The sequence below is a fragment of the Toxotes jaculatrix genome, chromosome 15, assembly GCF_017976425.1.
Source record: "Toxotes jaculatrix isolate fToxJac2 chromosome 15, fToxJac2.pri, whole genome shotgun sequence".
Classification (NCBI taxonomy): domain Eukaryota; kingdom Metazoa; phylum Chordata; class Actinopteri; family Toxotidae; genus Toxotes; species Toxotes jaculatrix.
In genome coordinates, this window is record NC_054408.1 from 15,552,405 (window position 1) to 15,573,627 (window position 21,223).

The following is a 21,223-nucleotide window of genomic DNA, read 5'->3' on the forward strand; positions in this document are numbered from 1 at the left end:
GAAAAAAACGCCTTACTATACTATGACGTTTTTTATGACATTTTGAGGTCCAAAAAATTTTTGACTTTTTTTGGCCGAAAAAAACGCCTTACTATACTATGACGTTTTTTATGACATTTTGAGGTCAAAAAAATTTTGACTTTTTTTGGCCGATTTTGACGCCTTACTATACTATGACGTTTTTTATGACATTTTGAGGTCCAAAAAAATTTTGACTTTTTTTGCCCGAAAAAAACGCCTTACTATACTATGACGTTTTTTATGACATTTTGAGGTCAAAAAAATTTTTGACTTTTTTTGGCCAATTTTGACGCCTTACTATACTATGTCGTTTTTTATGACATTTTGAGGTCCAAAAAATTTTTGACTTTTTTTGCCCAAAAAAAACGCCTTACTATACTATGGTGTTTTTTATGACATTTTGAGGTCAAAAATTTTTTTGACTTTTTTTGGCCGAAAAAAACGCCTTACTATACTATGGCGTTTTTTATGACATTTTGAGGTCAAAAATTTTTTTGACTTTTTTTGGCCGAAAAAAACGCCTTACTATACTATGACGTTTTTTATGACATTTTGAGGTAAAAAAAATTTTTGACTTTTTTTGCCCGATTTTGACGCCTTACTATACTATGACGTTTTTTATGACATTTTGAGGTCAAAAATTTTTTTGACTTTTTTTGCCCGAAAAAAACGCCTTACTATACTATGACGTTTTTTATGACATTTTGAGGTCAAAAAAATTTTTGACTTTTTTTGGCCGAAAAAAACGCCTTACTATACTATGACGTTTTTTATGACATTTTGAGGTCAAAAAAATTTTTGACTTTTTTTGGCCGAAAAAAACGCCTTACTATACTATGACGTTTTTTATGACATTTTGAGGTCCAAAAAATTTTTGACTTTTTTTGGCCGAAAAAAACGCCTTACTATACTATGACGTTTTTTATGACATTTTGAGGTCAAAAAATTTTTTGACTTTTTTTGGCCGATTTTGACGCCTTACTATACTATGACGTTTTTTATGACATTTTGAGGTCCAAAAAATTTTTGACTTTTTTTGGCCGAAAAAAACGCCTTACTATACTATGACGTTTTTTATGACATTTTGAGGTCAAAAATTTTTTTGACTTTTTTTGGCCGATTTTGACGCCTTACTATACTATGACGTTTTTTATGACATTTTGAGGTCAAAAAAATTTTTGACTGTTTTTGCCCGAAAAAAACGCCTTACTATACTATGACGTTTTTTATGACATTTTGAGGTCAAAAAAAATTTTGACTTTTTTTGGCCGATTTTGACGCCTTACTATACTATGACGTTTTTTATGACATTTTGAGGTCAAAAAAAATTTTGACTTTTTTTGGACGAAAAAAACGCCTTACTATACTATGACGTTTTTTATGACATTTTGAGGTCAAAAGATTTTTTGACTTTTTTTGCCCAAAAAAAACGCCTTACTATACTATGACGTTTTTTATGACATTTTGAGGTCAAAAAAAAAATTGACTTTTTTTGGCCGAAAAAAACGCCTTACTATACTATGACGTTTTTTATGACATTTTGAGGTCCAAAAATTTTTTGACTTTTTTTGGCCGATTTTGACGCCTTACTATACTATGACGTTTTTTATGACATTTTGAGGTCAAAAAAATTTTTGACTTTTTTTGGCCGATTTTGACGCCTTACTATACTATGACGTTTTTTATGACATTTTGAGGTCAAAAAATTTTTTGACTTTTTTTGCCCGAAAAAAACGCCTTACTATACTATGACGTTTTTTATGACATTTTGAGGTCAAAAAAAAAATTGACTTTTTTTGGCCGAAAAAAACGCCTTACTATACTATGACGTTTTTTATGACATTTTGAGGTCCAAAAAATTTTTGACTTTTTTTGGCCGATTTTGACGCCTTACTATACTATGACGTTTTTTATGACATTTTGAGGTCAAAAAATTTTTTGACTTTTTTTGCCCGAAAAAAACGCCTTACTATACTATGACGTTTTTTATGACATTTTGAGGTCAAAAAAAATTTTGACTTTTTTTGGCCGATTTTGACGCCTTACTATACTATGACGTTTTTTATGACATTTTGAGGTCAAAAAAAATTTTGACTTTTTTTGCCCGAAAAAAACGCCTTACTATACTATGACGTTTTTTATGACATTTTGAGGTCAAAAAAATTTTTGACTTTTTTTGGCCGATTTTGACGCCTTACTATACTATGACGTTTTTTATGACATTTTGAGGTCCAAAAAATTTTTGACTTTTGGCCGAAAAAAACGCCTTACTATACTATGACGTTTTTTATGACATTTTGAGGTCCAAAAAATTTTTGACTTTTTTTGGCCGAAAAAAACGCCTTACTATACTATGACGTTTTTTATGACATTTTGAGGTCAAAAAAATTTTTGACTTTTTTTGGCCGATTTTGACGCCTTACTATACTATGACGTTTTTTATGACATTTTGAGGTCAAAAATTTTTTTGACTTTTTTTGGCCGATTTTGACGCCTTACTATACTATGACGTTTTTTATGACATTTTGAGGTCCAAAAAATTTTTGACTTTTTTTGGCCGAAAAAAACGGCTTACTATACTATGACGTTTTTTATGACATTTTGAGGTCAAAAATTTTTTTGACTTTTTTTGGCCGATTTTGACGCCTTACTATACTATGACGTTTTTTATGACATTTTGAGGTCCAAAATTTTTTTGACTTTTTTTGGCCGATTTTGACGCCTTACTATACTATGACGTTTTTTATGACATTTTGAGGTCCAAAAAATTTTTGACTTTTTTTGGCCGATTTTGACGCCTTACTATACTATGACGTTTTTTATGACATTTTGAGGTCAAAAAATTTTTTGACTTTTTTTGCCCGAAAAAAACGCCTTACTATACTATGACGTTTTTTATGACATTTTGAGGTCAAAAAAAATTTTGACTTTTTTTGGCCGATTTTGACGCCTTACTATACTATGACGTTTTTTATGACATTTTGAGGTCAAAAAAAATTTTGACTTTTTTTGCCCGAAAAAAACGCCTTACTATACTATGACGTTTTTTATGACATTTTGAGGTCAAAAAAATTTTTGACTTTTTTTGGCCGATTTTGACGCCTTACTATACTATGACGTTTTTTATGACATTTTGAGGTCCAAAAAATTTTTGACTTTTGGCCGAAAAAAACGCCTTACTATACTATGACGTTTTTTATGACATTTTGAGGTCCAAAAAATTTTTGACTTTTTTTGGCCGAAAAAAACGCCTTACTATACTATGACGTTTTTTATGACATTTTGAGGTCAAAAAAATTTTTGACTTTTTTTGGCCGATTTTGACGCCTTACTATACTATGACGTTTTTTATGACATTTTGAGGTCAAAAATTTTTTTGACTTTTTTTGGCCGATTTTGACGCCTTACTATACTATGACGTTTTTTATGACATTTTGAGGTCCAAAAAATTTTTGACTTTTTTTGGCCGAAAAAAACGGCTTACTATACTATGACGTTTTTTATGACATTTTGAGGTCAAAAATTTTTTTGACTTTTTTTGGCCGATTTTGACGCCTTACTATACTATGACGTTTTTTATGACATTTTGAGGTCCAAAAAAATTTTGACTTTTTTTGCCTGAAAAAAACGCCTTACTATACTATGACGTTTTTTATGACATTTTGAGGTCCAAAACATTTTTGACTTTTTTTGGCCGAAAAAAACGCCTTACTATACTATGATGTTTTTTATGACATTTTGAGGTCAAAAAAATTTTTGACTTTTTTTGCCCGAAAAAAACGCCTTACTATACTATGACGTTTTTTATGACATTTTGAGGTCAAAAAAAATTTTGACTTTTTTTGGACGAAAAAAACGCCTTACTATACTATGACGTTTTTTATGACATTTTGAGGTCAAAAGATTTTTTGACTTTTTTTGCCCGAAAAAAACGCCTTACTATACTATGACGTTTTTTATGACATTTTGAGGTCAAAAAAAAAATTGACTTTTTTTGGCCGAAAAAAACGCCTTACTATACTATGACGTTTTTTATGACATTTTGAGGTCCAAAAATTTTTTGACTTTTTTTGGCCGATTTTGACGCCTTACTATACTATGACGTTTTTTATGACATTTTGAGGTCAAAAATTTTTTTGACTTTTTTTGGCCGATTTTGACGCCTTACTATACTATGACGTTTTTTATGACATTTTGAGGTCCAAAAAATTTTTGACTTTTTTTGGCCGAAAAAAACGGCTTACTATACTATGACGTTTTTTATGACATTTTGAGGTCAAAAATTTTTTTGACTTTTTTTGGCCGATTTTGACGCCTTACTATACTATGACGTTTTTTATGACATTTTGAGGTCCAAAATTTTTTTGACTTTTTTTGGCCGATTTTGACGCCTTACTATACTATGACGTTTTTTATGACATTTTGAGGTCCAAAACATTTTTGACTTTTTTTGGCCGAAAAAAACGCCTTACTATACTATGACGTTTTTTATGACATTTTGAGGTAAAAAAAAAAATTGACTTTTTTTGCCCAAAAAAAACGCCTTACTATACTATGACGTTTTTTATGACATTTTGAGGTCAAAAATTTTTTTGACTTTTTTTGGCCGAAAAAAACGCCTTACTATACTATGACGTTTTTTATGACATTTTGAGGTCAAAAATTTTTTTGACTTTTTTTGGCCGATTTTGACGCCTTACTATACTATGACGTTTTTTATGACATTTTGAGGTCAAAAAAATTTTTGACTGTTTTTGGCCGAAAAAAACGCCTTACTATACTATGACGTTTTTTATGACATTTTGAGGTCAAAAAAAATTTTGACTTTTTTTGGCCGATTTTGACGCCTTACTATACTATGACGTTTTTTATGACATTTTGAGGTCAAAAAAATTTTTGACTTTTTTTGCCCGAAAAAAACGCCTTACTATACTATGGCGTTATTTATGACATTTTGAGGTCAAAAAAAAAATTGACTTTTTTTACCCAAAAAAAACGCCTTACTATACTATGGCGTTTTTTATGACATTTTGAGGTCAAAAATTTTTTTGACTTTTTTTGGCCGAAAAAAACGCCTTACTATACTATGACGTTTTTTATGACATTTTGAGGTAAAAAAAATTTTTGACTTTTTTTGCCCGATTTTGACGCCTTACTATACTATGACGTTTTTTATGACATTTTGAGGTCAAAAAATTTTTTGACTTTTTTTGCCCGAAAAAAACGCCTTACTATACTATGACGTTTTTTATGACATTTTGAGGTCCAAAAAATTTTTGACTTTTTTTGGCCGATTTTGACGCCTTACTATACTATGACGTTTTTTCTGACATTTTGAGGTCAAAAAAATTTTGACTTTTTTTGGCCGAAAAAAACGCCTTACTATACTATGACGTTTTTTATGACATTTTGAGGTCAAAAAAATTTTTGACTTTTTTTGGCCGATTTTGACGCCTTACTATACTATGACGTTTTTTATGACATTTTGAGGTCAAAAAAATTTTTGACTTTTTTTGGCCGATTTTGACGCCTTACTATACTATGACGTTTTTTATGACATTTTGAGGTCAAAAATTTTTTTTACTTTTTTTGGCCGAAAAAAACGCCTTACTATACTATGACGTTTTTTATGACATTTTGAGGTCCAAAAAATTTTTGACTTTTTTTGGCCGAAAAAAACGGCTTACTATACTATGACGTTTTTTATGACATTTTGAGGTCAAAAAAATTTTTGACTTTTTTTGGCCGATTTTGACGCCTTACTATACTATGACGTTTTTTATGACATTTTGAGGTCCAAAAAAATTTTGACTTTTTTTGCCCCAAAAAAACGCCTTACTATACTATGACGTTTTTTATGACATTTTGAGGTCCAAAACATTTTTGACTTTTTTTGGCCGAAAAAAACGCCTTACTATACTATGACGTTTTTTATGACATTTTGAGGTAAAAAAATTTTTTGACTTTTTTTGCCCGATTTTGACGCCTTACTATACTATGACGTTTTTTATGACATTTTGAGGTCAAAAAATTTTTTGACTTTTTTTGCCCGAAAAAAACGCCTTACTATACTATGACGTTTTTTATGACATTTTGAGGTCAAAAAAAATTTTGACTTTTTTTGGCCGATTTTGACGCCTTACTATACTATGACGTTTTTTATGACATTTTGAGGTCCAAAAAATTTTTGACTTTTTTTGCCCGAAAAAAACGCCTTACTATACTATGGCGTTATTTATGACATTTTGAGGTCAAAAAAAAAATTGACTTTTTTTACCCAAAAAAAACGCCTTACTATACTATGGCGTTTTTTATGACATTTTGAGGTCAAAAATTTTTTTGACTTTTTTTGGCCGAAAAAAACGCCTTACTATACTATGACGTTTTTTATGACATTTTGAGGTAAAAAAAATTTTTGACTTTTTTTGGCCGATTTTGACGCCTTACTATACTATGACGTTTTTTATGACATTTTGAGGTCCAAAAAATTTTTGACTTTTTTTGGCCGAAAAAAACGCCTTACTATACTATGACGTTTTTTATGACATTTTGAGGTCAAAAAAATTTTTGACTTTTTTTGGCCGATTTTGACGCCTTACTATACTATGACGTTTTTTATGACATTTTGAGGTCCAAAAAATTTTTGACTTTTTTTGGCCGAAAAAAACGCCTTACTATACTATGACGTTTTTTATGACATTTTGAGGTCAAAAAAATTTTTGACTTTTTTTGGCCGATTTTGACGCCTTACTATACTATGACGTTTTTTATGACATTTTGAGGTCAAAAAATTTTTGACTTTTTTTGGCCGATTTTGACGCCTTACTATACTATGACGTTTTTTATGACATTTTGAGGTCAAAAAAAATTTTTTTGACTTTTTTTGCCCGAAAAAAACGCCTTACTATACTATGACGTTTTTTATGACATTTTGAGGTCAAAAAATTTTTTGACTTTTTTTGCCCGAAAAAAACGCCTTACTATACTATGACGTTTTTTATGACATTTTGAGGTCCAAAAAATTTTTGACTTTTTTTGGCCGAAAAAAACGCCTTACTATACTATGACGTTTTTTATGACATATTGAGGTCAAAAATTTTTTTGACTTTTTTTGGCCGAAAAAAACGCCTTACTATACTATGACGTTTTTTATGACATTTTGAGGTCCAAAAAATTTTTGACTTTTTTTGGCCGAAAAAAACGCCTTACTATACTATGACGTTTTTTATGACATTTTGAGGTCCAAAAAATTTTTGACTTTTTTTGGCCGAAAAAAACGCCTTACTATACTATGACGTTTTTTATGACATTTTGAGGTCAAAAAAATTTTTGACTTTTTTTGGCCGATTTTGACGCCTTACTATACTATGACGTTTTTTATGACATTTTGAGGTCAAAAAAATTTTTGACTTTTTTTGCCCGAAAAAAACGCCTTACTATACTATGACGTTTTTTATGACATTTTGAGGTCAAAAAAAATTTTGACTTTTTTTGGCCGAAAAAAACGCCTTACTATACTATGACGTTTTTTATGACATTTTGAGGTCAAAAAATTTTTTGACTTTTTTTGCCCGAAAAAAACGCCTTACTATACTATGACGTTTTTTATGACATTTTGAGGTCCAAAAAATTTTTGACTTTTTTTGACCGAAAAAAACGCCTTACTATACTATGAAGTTTTTTATGACATTATGAGGTCCAAAAAATTTTTGACTTTTTTTGGCCGATTTTGACGCCTTACTATACTATGACGTTTTTTATGACATTTTGAGGTCCAAAAAATTTTTGACTTTTTTTGGCCGATTTTGACGCCTTACTATACTATGACGTTTTTTATGACATTTTGAGGTCAAAAAAATTTTTGACTTTTTTTGGCCGATTTTGACGCCTTACTATACTATGACGTTTTTTATGACATTTTGAGGTCCAAAAATTTTTTGACTTTTTTTGGCCGAAAAAAACGCCTTACTATACTATGACGTTTTTTATGACATTTTGAGGTCAAAAAATTTTTGACTTTTTTTGGCCGAAAAAAACGCCTTACTATACTATGACGTTTTTTATGACATATTGAGGTCAAAAATTTTTTTGACTTTTTTTGGCCGAAAAAAAACGCCTTACTATACTATGACGTTTTTTATGACATTTTGAGGCCAAAAAAATTTTTGACTTTTTTTGGCCGAAAAAAAACGCCTTACTATACTATGACGTTTTTTATGACATTTTGAGGTCCAAAAAATTTTTGAATTTTTTTGCCCGAAAAAAAAGCCTTACTATACTATGACGTTTTTTATGACATTTTGAGGTCCAAAAAATTTTTGACTTTTTTTGGCCGAAAAAAAACGCCATACTATACTATGACGTTTTTTATGACATTTTGAGGTCAAAAAATTTTTTGACTTTTTTTGCCCAAAAAAAACGCCTTACTATACTATGACGTTTTTTATGACATTTTGAGGTCAAAAAAAAATTTGACTTTTTTGCCCGAAAAAAACGCCTTACTACACTGACGTTTTTTATGACATTTTGAGGTCAAAAAAAATTTGCTTTTTTTGCCCGAAAAAAAAGCCTTACTATACTATGACGTTTTTTATGACATTTTGAGGTCAAAAAATTTTTTGACTTTTTTTGCCCGAAAAAAAACGCCTTACTATACTATGACGTTTTTTATGACATTTTGAGGCCAAAAAAAATTTAGACTTTTTTTGGCCGATTTTGACGCCTTACTATACTATGACGTTTTTTATGACATTTTGAGGTCAAAAAAATTTTTGACTTTTTTTGCCCAAAAAAAAACGCCTTACTATACTATGACGTTTTTTATGACAGTTTGAGGTCAAAAAATTTTTTGACTTTTTTTGCCCGAAAAAAACGCCTTACTATACTATGACGTTTTTTATGACATTTTGAGGTCCAAAAAAATTTTTGACTTTTTTTGGCCGATTTTGACGCCTTACTATACTATGACGTTTTTTATGACATTTTGAGGTCAAAAAATTTTTTGACTTTTTTTGCCCGAAAAAAAACGCCTTACTATACTATGACGTTTTTTATGACAGTTTGAGGTCAAAAAATTTTTTGACTTTTTTTGCCCGAAAAAAACGCCTTACTATACTATGACGTTTTTTATGACATTTTGAGGTCCAAAAAAATTTTTGACTTTTTTTGGCCGATTTTGACACCTTACTATACTATGACGTTTTTTATGACATTTTGAGGTCAAAAAATTTTTTGACTTTTTTTGCCCAAAAAAAACGCCTTACTATACTATGACGTTTTTTATGACATTTTGAGGTCAAAAACATTTTTGACTTTTTTTGCCCGAAAAAAACGCCTTACTATACTATGACGTTTTTTATGACATTTTGAGGTCCAAAAAAATTTTTGACTTTTTTTGGCCGATTTTGACACCTTACTATACTATGACGTTTTTTATGACATTTTGAGGTCAAAAAATTTTTTGACTTTTTTTGCCCAAAAAAAACGCCTTACTATACTATGACGTTTTTTATGACATTTTGAGGTCCAAAAAAATTTTTGACTTTTTTTGGCCGATTTTGACACCTTACTATACTATGACGTTTTTTATGACATTTTGAGGTCAAAAAATTTTTTGACTTTTTTTGCCCAAAAAAAACGCCTTACTATACTATGACGTTTTTTATGACATTTTGAGGTCAAAAAATTTTTTGACTTTTTTTGCCCAAAAAAAAGCCTTACTATACTATGACCTTTTTTATGACATTTTGAGGTCAAAAACATTTTTGACTTTTTTTGCCCGAAAAAAACGCCTTACTATACTATGACGTTTTTTATGACATTTTGAGGTCAAAAAATTTTTTGACTTTTTTTGGCCGATTTTGACGCCTTACTATACTATGACGTTTTTTATGACATTTTGAGGTCAAAAAAATTTTTGACTTTTTTTGCCCAAAAAAACGCCTTACTATACTATGACATTTTTTATGACATTTTGAGGTCAAAAACATTTTTGACTTTTTTTGCCCGAAAAAAACGCCTTACTATACTATGACGTTTTTTATGACATCTTCAGGTCAAAAAAATTTTTGACTTTTTTTGGCCGAAAAAAAAACGGCTTACTATACTATGACGTTTTTTATGACATTTTGAGGTCAAAAAAGAATTTTTTGACTTTTTTTGCCCGAAAAAAACGCCTTACTATACTATGACGTTTTTTATGACATTTTGAGGTCAAAAAAATTTTTGACTTTTTTTGCCCGAAAAAAACGCCTTACTATACTATGACGTTTTTTATGACAGTTTGAGGTCAAAAAATTTTTTGACTTTTTTTGCCCGAAAAAAACGCCTTACTATACTATGACGTTTTTTATGACATTTTGAGGTCCAAAAAAATTTTTGACTTTTTTTGGCCGATTTTGACACCTTACTATACTATGACGTTTTTTATGACATTTTGAGGTCAAAAAATTTTTTGACTTTTTTTGCCCAAAAAAAACGCCTTACTATACTATGACGTTTTTTATGACATTTTGAGGTCCAAAAAATTTTTGACTTTTTTTGCCCAAAAAAAACGCCTTACTATACTATGACATTTTTTATGACATTTTGAGGTCAAAAACATTTTTGACTTTTTTTGCCCGAAAAAAACGCCTTACTATACTATGACGTTTTTTATGACATCTTCAGGTCAAAAAAATTTTTGACTTTTTTTGGCCGAAAAAAACGGCTTACTATACTATGACGTTTTTTATGACAGTTTGAGGTCAAAAAAATTTTTGACTTTTTTTGCCCGAAAAAAACACCTTACTATACTATGACGTTTTTTATGACATTTTGAGGTCAAAAAAAATTTTGACTTTTTTTGGCCGATTTTGACACCTTACTATACTATGACGTTTTTTATGACATTTTGAGGTCAAAAAAATGTTTGACTTTTTTTGGCCGATTTTGACGCCTTACTATACTATGACGTTTTTTATGACATTTTGAGGTCAAAAAAATTTTTGACTTTTTTTGCCTGAAAAATACGCCTTACTATACTATGACGTTTTTTATGACATTTTGAGGTCAAAAAAATTTTTGACTTTTTTTGGCCGTTTTGACGCCTTACTATACTATGACGTTTTTTAAGACATTTTGAGGTCATACAAAAGTTTGACTTTTTTGCCCGATTTTGACGCCTTACTATACTATGATGTTTTTTTTATGACATTTTGAGGTCCAAAAAATGTTTGACTTTTTTGGACTTTTTTTTTACTATATTATTACATTTTTTATGACATTTTGAGGTAAAAATAAATTTTGACGCCTTACTATACTATGACGTTTTTTATGACATTTTGTAGTCCAAAAAAATTTTGACTTTTTTTGCCCGATTTTGACGCCTTACTATATTATGACGTTTTTTATGACATTTTGAGGTCATACAAAAATATGAATTTCTTTTGCCGATTGTGACGCCTTACTATACTATGACGTTTTTTATGACATTTTGAGGTCAAAATTTTTTTTGACTTTTTTTGGTATTTTTTTATGCCTTATGGCCGTATGACGTTTTTTTTATGACATTTTGAGGTTTTACAAAAATATGACTTTTTTTGGCATTTTTTGACTCCTTACAGCCATATGTTTTTTATGACATTTTGAGGTCTTACAAAAATATGACTTTTTTTTGGCATTTTTTGACGCCTTACGGCCATATGTAGTTTTTCGTTACATTTTGAGGTCTTCCAAAAAAATTACTCTTTTGGCATTTTTTGACACCTTACGGCCGTATGACGTTTTTCATGACATTTTGAGGTCTTACAAAAAAATGATTTTTCAAATTTTTTGACGCCTTACCCCGTATGACTTTTTTATGACATTTTGAGGTCTTACTAAAATATGACTTTTTTGGCATATTTTAACACCTTACCCCCGTATGATGTTTTTATGACATTTTGAGGTCTTACTAAAATATGACTTTTTTGGCATATTTTCAAGCCCGACTATAGTATATGTTTTATGATATTTTGAGGTCTTTTACTATATATGATCAGTGATTTCAAAAGTCCAATAATGTAAGTTAATTTGATCATTGTGTGCCACTTTGTATTAGCTACAGCGTGTATTTACATCAATTGATGCCATCCCATGTTGAGGGAAATTAAAAAATTAAATTTTTTTTTCCACAGCACAGAGGAAAGATGTAACAAATCTACATCTAAACATCACACAGTCACAAAATAGTATCTAACATGCATATTTTCTTTCTTTGATAGTATATTTTACATTAGTACTTTAGAAATGTTCATTGTGTCCCTGAACGCAGCACCCCTTTCAGCCAGCTCAGGCAGCGACAGCAGAGACTACACATTTCTGCTGTTGGTTATGACTCATGTACACTTTCCCTCAATATTTTAACATTTCCCATCTGGAAACGCTGTCCGTTAGACATCCTGAGGCTGGAACATGTATGTCACAACAAGAGCCTGCAAGAATGATTAATGATGATTAAAATTGTATTGGAAATAAAAGACGTCCATGTAAACACAGTTAGTTATATGAATTGAGATATTGCAACCTGTTGACCTTCTATCAGGTCAGCAGGCATCCTCTTGTCTGATTCTAACTGGCTGATTCTTGGAGGTTTTTCTCACATAAATCAGGAATCGGTAAGGGAATCATTAATCAGATCAATAAGCAGAACTGATAATAGATTTGATATCCATAACATTTTACCAATTCCCATCACAAGTTAGAACACAATGTTATAGTGACTATCAGTTTTGGTTAACTGCCACTGCTCCTTTCTGTGTGGTTTCAGGTAACCTAACGCCACCGTCTCCCACAGCTGTGCTGTCGGCCAAGAAATTGCACAAACACGCCAAGGAAAAAGATGATGCACAATCCAAAAAAAAATAGAGGAGTTGACCAAAACGATGGAGGCCCTCTTGGCAGAACAAACAATTTTTAATCTGTATTAACAGTGTTTTGAATGTAAGGGCTGTTTAAAAGCATTTCATTGTTATTGCTATATGTTGTTTACTAGCACATTGGTTGCTGTGCTTGTTTTAATAAAATGTTTTATACTCTTATACTCTGTACTCCTAATTCTGTCACTGATTTCACAAGGAAGGATGGATCCCAAAGTTGTCTACAACATTTATTACATGTGATGAAAAAGTCTACAAATCTTTAGCAAGCATTATTAGACATTTGTTAATGATGAATATGGTTCACTTTAGATTAAGGGACATAAGAACATCTGCAAATGATTTATAGATGTTTTATGAATAACTAACAAATCATTTGTTTCAACATGAAAGGACAAGTTAGTAATTGCTTCGTCTCTGTATTTATTAAAGCCAGATTGTTCAGAAGAGGTGAGTAAAAGGTCCACAAATCATTTATTAACATTAACAGACATTTGTAAATAATGAATAGTCTTCACTTTAGATTAAGGGACATAATAACATCTGCAAATCATTTATAGATTTTTTTATGAATACCTAACAAATCATCTGTTAAACATGAATTAACAAATGGTGGTACAGTAGGTTTTTTAACACATCTACCTTATTTCACCAATAATTTACTAATAAGGTTGATCATATTGAAAATTAGTTGCTGATGAATAAATCATGTACAATGTTGACACAGCATTTTTAAAAATGTCTAAATCATATATGTTGTACAACTTTAGTTATAAATGGTTTTATAATCATTTACAAATGTATATAAATAGTTTATACAGTTCAATATCTACTAATAGCTTATGTCTTGTAACTTGAGTAATAAGCGTTTTGATAATCATTTACAAATGTGTATAAGTGTTTAGTTCATGATTAGTTAAGTATCTACTAATATCTACTAATAGCTTATAAATGTCTTATAAGGGATCGTTATTCTAAAGTGTTACCCTCATTTTTATTCGAAGAGACCAGTTTCACATTGTTGAATTGTTTTCACATTGTCCTTTCAATTTCAAGTTTTGCAGAAAAATCTTTTCTGCTCAGATCCAAGCAGATGCATAAAAAAAAACCTGATCTGAGCTCCCCCTTCATACCACCCTGGCCTCTAGCTGGACCTCTCAACCTCATGTTGAACCATGGCTCTACATCAAAAATCTGCATGTTGCGCTGCAAGCAACAAGATGTGGCTGTCCACCGAGGTTTGTCCAATAAGTCACCAGATTTATCGTTAGGTGACAAAGGTGCTAAGTTGGCTACTCTGACTGTAAACTCCGCCTGATAATGTAATAGAAACCGTTTGGACGTATCAATTCATTTTGAAAGAACAACGGCCAATGGGCAAACTGAAACACTCAGCCAGCCGATCAATGATGTAACTTCATCACTCACTCAGTCAGTCCATCAGTCAGCAAAAGACTGTCAGGTTTATAGGGCTGGCCCTGCTGTTAAAGTCTAGCCAAAAAACAAGCAAAAACTAAAAAGAGCTGCAGTACAGGCCTGACAAAGCTTCTTCAGGGAACTGCCCATTGATATTTAAAGGGTCGTAGACTTCAAACAGCCACTCAGTTACTGCAAAGGATGACGCCAAATATATATATATATTAACTTTTTCAAGTTTATGGTAATCTGTCAAATTTCTTTTCATTCTCTGTGATTCCTACACTGCTCATCTGCTCAAGTGAAAGCTGAAAGTCAGTCATTTAACCCGAGGATCACTGTTTCATTTGAAATCCAATGTGATGGAGTACAGAGCCAAAAGAAACCAAAAGAAATGTGTCACTGTTGATCTGCCTGCAGACTTCAATGTGTGCATTTCTTTTAAGAATAAAATGTGAAACAAGAATATTTCCTTATCGCTTGGTTTAAACCTGTCAAACCAGCATTAACAGGCTTGCTTTGGTGCTCTAAAGGTGGGATATGTTCATGTGCATCTATGCGTGTGTGTGCATGCTTGGAGGGGCCAGCTGCCCCCAAGCCACCTGGGTGTTCAGTGAGGTAGATATGGGCACACAATACTAGCCAACAGACATGCCAGCTGGTAGCAGTAGTTAATTGAAAGCAGAGGGAGAACAACACAGAAAAGAGAGTCTGACAGTGTGTGTGTGTGTGATGAAGAGAAAGAAATCCTTCCTCCTAACATGCTAATTCAACATAAGTCAAGGCAGTGAAAAAATGAAAGGCCAAGGTCAAACCTTTGGAGAGATTGCCCTGGTAAAATGCCTCTTTCACATGTGCAGGCATGTTAACACTGATCTCACCTGGGACACCTGAGTGGCCTCCTCCAAGAAACGTTTCATCTCCTCTTCTCCGTACACAACGTTCATTGCAGAGCCACTGGTGAGATGCAAGCAGGAGAGAGAGAGAGTGAGTGTGTGAGGAAGAGAAAACAGAAGGCCACGGGAGAGGAAGAGAAGCAAGCAAACTGGAGAACATACAAGCTTCTAATGATTGTTCAAAACACTCATTATCTCTCCGTTGCATCACTATTACCATCGGGAACAAGGTCTGGAAACAGTCAAAATAAGGCGTGAGAGAGAGAGAGAGAGAGAGAGAGAGAGAGAGAGAGAGAGAGAGAGAGAGAGAGAGAAGAACAGCTATTTAGGTCGAAAGGCACTGCAGGCTCTTGAAAACGAGTTCAGAACTTAGTCATTAAAAAAAACAGATTTAGGCTAGTTTTTTTTGTGGTTGTTGTTTTTGATTTTAGACTGCTCGCTAGGCTATCCTCCTGTTTGAAATAGGAGGGGTTGAGAGAAACAGGACAGAGAAAGGCTACAGACTCGGGTCAGAGCTTTATTCCCTAGCTGTATGTAGATATCTGCTCAGAGGCAGACATATGTCCAACCCTCAAATGAATACTGACCCTTCATTTGAATATCAGGGATACAAAATTCATATGCATCTACATTTATGGATATCCTTGGCATGGATGCCATGTAGTTCCTGCATCACTGTCCTCTGAATTCTCATATGAATCCAATCATGTAGAAGAAATATTAAAAGTAAAAATAAAGGTTATGTTTTGATCCAGTGTCTGTACTTAGGGAAAAAAATGAGAAAGCACTGTATGGAGTCTTTTATAAGAACTTTTATAAGAACAATGGTCTTCTCTGACCTGATAGGACTTGATGATTGCTATTTTTTTGGTATGACAGAGAATGACATCTGCCGTGGCTTACAGTCAGTGGTCAAAATTATTCTCAAGGGAAACAGCTATGGAGCACACGTGGCAAGAATTACTTTCATTAATTTTCTTCCGTCTGTCTGAACAAATATTATTTTGAGGCCCAGTGATCTAACACATTTGCTCACCACCACATCCTGATTTGATTCCAAAAAAATCCCCAAATTCAATATATCAGAGAATTATAAAACAATAGGATTGTAATAAATTCACTTGATGGATTTTTGTAAAAGTGAGTAAGGTTATTTTCATGCTTATGTTTATTACTTGGGTCTGATTGGATACACCGCTCACCCAAATAGATATGCTTTCACACAGAGAAATTCCTCAGAACTACCAACCATTTGCATTTTACTCTCTCACGCCAACATTGGCTTTTGCAGCACTTGTAAACAGTGAAGAAACGAGACAGCTTTGCTATGGAATGACATTTTGGGAGACATTTTACTTGTTTAAAAAGTCATTTATATAAAATAATTAAACTACAGTATAGTTTAAAACATCATTGTAAAGCCGTGTCTGGAAGGGTTTACATGTCGCAGGAATTATACTCCTAAACAAAATGTTTTCATAACCAAAAGCAATGATGGATTTTGATATGCAAATAAGACATAGGTTATAAGAATTTCATAAAGCTATTACGTGAATATATTTTAGGGCCAAATACTTTACACTTTGAGAGTTTTGGGGTTCATGTGTGTTTGTGCGCATTTCACTGTCAGAAAAATATGAAGTATGAATTTGACAAGGAAGAAAGTCTTTGGTGTGTAAATGTGTGAGTTTGTGCATATGTACTGAGGCTGGGCACAACATTCAAAAACCATTACCCAGTATGTCAGAGGAGAAGAGTGAAAATGCTTTGGGGATGGGAGAGATTAGGCAGAGTTCACCCTACACCGATGCTGGAGAGGAGAGGAGAGGCTCTTCATCTTAAACAGCATTCAGCAGAAGTCAATATAAACAGAGGAATTGAAAATTGTGAATAATAACAAACTCTACATTATTAGTGGTATGATTACGGCTAGTTCAACATCCTGTGGAAATATTAAATACTGCTGGATATCCCCTTGCTGAATTAGATTGCTTTGATATTTGGTAGTTTTTAATGTGACCTAGTGCCCAACACTCAGGGTTTCCCACTGTGCCTAACAAGTACAGATAGATTCCCTTTTAAAACGACATCAGAGCTTGCATATGAAATCATAAAAAGTCTAAAACTTCATTATACATAGGTTTATTCTCAGTGACACCAAAGCCCTGCTAAATACAGGGTACCATCACGACACCTACTGGACAGAAGTGTCACTGCATGACTGAAGGAGCACTGAGGTGAGTTCATTAATCATCATAACTAAAATTGTATTTTACTCAGTTAGCAATAAGTATGTGAATTAGCAATTAAAAAATCCATTGATTATTTTTTTTTCTCTTCATGCCTCAGCCAACAAAAACTGCACTGTTTTCTTCCCTGTGTTTGTTTGCATTCTTTATTGACTAAATATCTGGCACAAGATAACTAATTTTGTTTATTTTATTGCCCTTGAAGTTTATACTACTACTTATACCAGTTCTAAAAATTCTCAGGGGTTAAGGTGAGTTGGCTTCTACAGTCATGATTAAGAGACCTCTGACATGATAATCTTATTTAGTGCAATTCAGTAAATTAGGTGTTTGTATGGGAATAGTGAATCACATTTCCTATTGTATGTTGGCTGACACGTGTTAAAACGTACCTGAGAACATAGGAGGGGCGGAGTAGACAGGGATAGCCCACGTGGTTGGCAAATGCAAAGGCATCTTCCTGTAAAAGGTGAGCAAAGCACAGCAAATGTTGGAAAGACAAAGTGTGCCATGTAATAATGGTGACGCATGCTGAATGGTACGTAAAGATGTAACATATACGACTGCTCAAACAGAGAAGATTCTATATTCTAACAAACACAACAGCAACAGAAACAGTCTGCAACTCTGCCCAAAAAAAGGAAAAAAAAAAAAAAAATATATATATATATATATATATATATATATATATATATATACATATATTTGTAATGAGGACACTGGACTTTTGCTTTGTATTTCAATCTTTATGTAACTCTTAAAGAACTCATAAAATGTAAACAAATCACTTGAGACAGGAGACAGGAAAAACTGATATCAAATCAAAGGCATGTGTTTGTGCTCGTCCTCATAGTAACAACCCTCTCATACAATAAGCTCCATTTTATCCATTCTCAATTCAAATTCAACCACACGCATTTCAAAAGGCTTCAAGAATGAAAGGTGTACTCCCATATCTGCCATAAACAGAACTAATCAAAAGAGTAAAAGGGAGAACGTAAGTGCTCCAACAGACAGCGAGTGGGGCCTCAGTTCATCTCTCTTTTGATTTTGTTTTCTTCCATTCACTTCACATGAGGAATAAGAGAAGAAAGAGTAGGAGCAGTGGAAGTCTAGCAGTGAGACAAATGCTGTACGTCCTCCTCCTCATCATCATTATCATCATCGCTCTTTCTCTCGTCTCCGACTCTCTGCAGGACTAGCCTTTTTCTCTCTATCATTACCCACTGTTCACTCACCAGGTGGAGTACCATTTACAAACACAAAATAGCTTCCCAGAGACGTAAGAAGCAACTCAGCTCTTCTGAGTTATTCTGGCCCAATAAAAACAAACTGTTTCTTCAAGATCGGTAGGGAAATAGGAGATGTAGGTAGACTCTGGAGAGAGACAGAACTTTATCTGTGTGTGTGTGCCAGTTAATCGCTCCTCAGTGGTAACTGAATACATGAGCAACAGTAATGGAAGAGACATATTTCAGTGCTCCACGTGTTCCACAGAGAGGTTTGCCAGTGCTTCATTCTGTAATAGCTGGGAGCAATTTGAAAGGGCCAAACACAAGAATTAGGCACTAAATACTCAGGTACAGTGCGTCTATGAGGATGAACGTTCTTAAAATGATGAGTAAAGTTTGTCTGTAAGGAAAGGTGTGGCATCATAGGGCTGTAGAATAAAATCTAATCTAATCTAATCTTCTCTGTGTTTGGTGCACGTGAAGATGTCAAAACCAAAACACAACAAATATATATATATTTTATATATATATATATATATATATATATATATATATATATATATATATATATATATATATATATATATATATATATATAATAAAAAATAGTATAGATTGATAAACAAAGAAAGAAGCAATTTTTACACCTAAATACAAACATCGGGAGACTCAGTCTCAATTAATTTAATACTTGGAGGAGATGATTTTAATAATAAGAAATTCTTCTGGGATTTTGAGAATTGCTAACTCTCTGAAATGCAGCAAAACTTCGCTTCATGGTTAGGTGGAAAATTATCTCAGAACAAAACTAATACTATGACGCATGCCACAAAAGCTAGTCTTGCTCCGTAACACCAATATGCCTTGTCTGAGAAATCTAATGAAAAGATGCTCTTAGCATCTGGTCACAGGGCATATCACAAAATATTGTGCTACAATATATAATTAAAGCCCCTACTATCCATTATTTATGTGTTTCTTCTCACCAGAGAACTAAGGGCCCTCCAAGGGGCTTGCGCCACGCCGAGGTCATCTAGGACACTGGAGAAAATGGAGCGCTCCTCAGCCCGATCAATTTGCAGGGGGCTCGTCCCAAGAATCTTCACCCCACTGAGGTGCAACGGGACGGCCAGATTGTTGGGGATCTGGCCTCCTACTGACACAATGCTGCCAGAGCAACCCTGGAGAGGAGAAGAGGGGTGAGGAGAGGATAGAAAAAGAAGAATGTGCAAGATATAAAGAAGACAGGGCAGCAGGAAGAATAAAACAAAAAGAAGAGGAAGGAGAAGATAAGACAGGAGAAGGGAATATACCCTGTCAAGTCTTGGACCTCCAGTTTGAAAATCAGAGGAAAATCTGAGGTCACTTCCAATCATTCTGGCCACTGACCCTAACCACTGATCACACAGAGAAAACGTGAGACAAACAAAAACAGCTGATCTCAGTGGCACCGTAGGTTTAGTTATCACCACGGATGGTGTATATGGCATGTGTGTGTCTGTGTGTGTGTGTGTGTGTGTGTGTGTGAACAACTGTGTATGCTCCTTTTAATAACAGAATGCAGCCCCTTTTCCTGTCTAGCTGATCCAGGGGGATGCTGTTTCCATGGCAATGCCAGGTTGTATCTCTTCATTATTCATGGACCTGCTCTCCTGTTCCTGTCCAAGGTTTATCTCCATGCTCTAATGCCATATTTATCACACACACATTCAAAGAAAGAGGGTACTGTAGCTCTGACAGAGGGATTGATGGTAATGCTATTTCCCTGAACAAACAAACACTTAATCACGCTTGATCCCATCACAACTTTAACTGGATTACAGTTCCTCTGCAAGTCAGTGGACATTAGTACGCAAAAGCACAATACAACGCCAACCAACATATATTGTGCAGAGAAAACATCAGGGAACTAGTCGCTATTCATAATCTGCAGCATGTCTTGTAACCTGACAGCTTACCTTGGCTCACCACAGGGTAGCAGTGGACAGTAATGTAGAAATAATTATATCATGGCCTAACATCAAATCTGATTATGTGTGAAATCATGTTATTTAAAGTTCAATATAAGAAAAATCATAGTATGCTTAAGTTTCACATAACTCAAAGATAATCTCTACAGTTGCTCATTATGTTAGAAATTTGACTTCAAGTGATCCTAGGGAAACTTTCAGATGATTTATTTCTAACTGTGCATACTGCCAAATACTTACTTTTACAAATGTCTACAGAAGACACTTCCACAGTGTCAACTTTTTCCAAAGAACTCCACCATCACGGTTACCCTCATAAAATGACCCAAAAGCTTCACAGCGATGCAAAATGACCAGCTAAGAATATATTTACCCCCAAAATCCATTTAGCAAACACAACCACATGAGCTATGAGTGTTACAGAGAGGTCATTAAAGATTGAAAAGCCAGAACAAATCCTCACACCTGTAACTACAGAAACCTAAGCTCTTAAATCTTAGGTGAACCTGTACTGCTGCATAAAACATGTCCCAATTAGGACCA

The 21,223-nt window shown here is 33.1% G+C and overlaps 1 protein-coding gene across 2 annotated transcripts in view; it reads right to left on the bottom strand.

Annotated features, from left to right (window-relative positions):
- The window catches only part of cps1 (carbamoyl-phosphate synthase 1, mitochondrial), an 88,703-nt gene that overhangs the window by 46,436 nt on the left and 21,044 nt on the right, over nucleotides 1–21,223 (bottom strand). For both annotated transcript variants that reach the window (XM_041057887.1, XM_041057888.1), the window contains exons 26-28: nucleotides 19,697–19,891; nucleotides 17,871–17,938; nucleotides 15,215–15,290 (exon numbers count right to left, since the gene is read on the bottom strand). In XM_041057887.1, coding sequence (XP_040913821.1) covers nucleotides 15,215–15,290; nucleotides 17,871–17,938; nucleotides 19,697–19,891 — 339 coding nt within the window. The remainder of the gene's footprint in view (nucleotides 1–15,214; nucleotides 15,291–17,870; nucleotides 17,939–19,696; nucleotides 19,892–21,223) is intronic.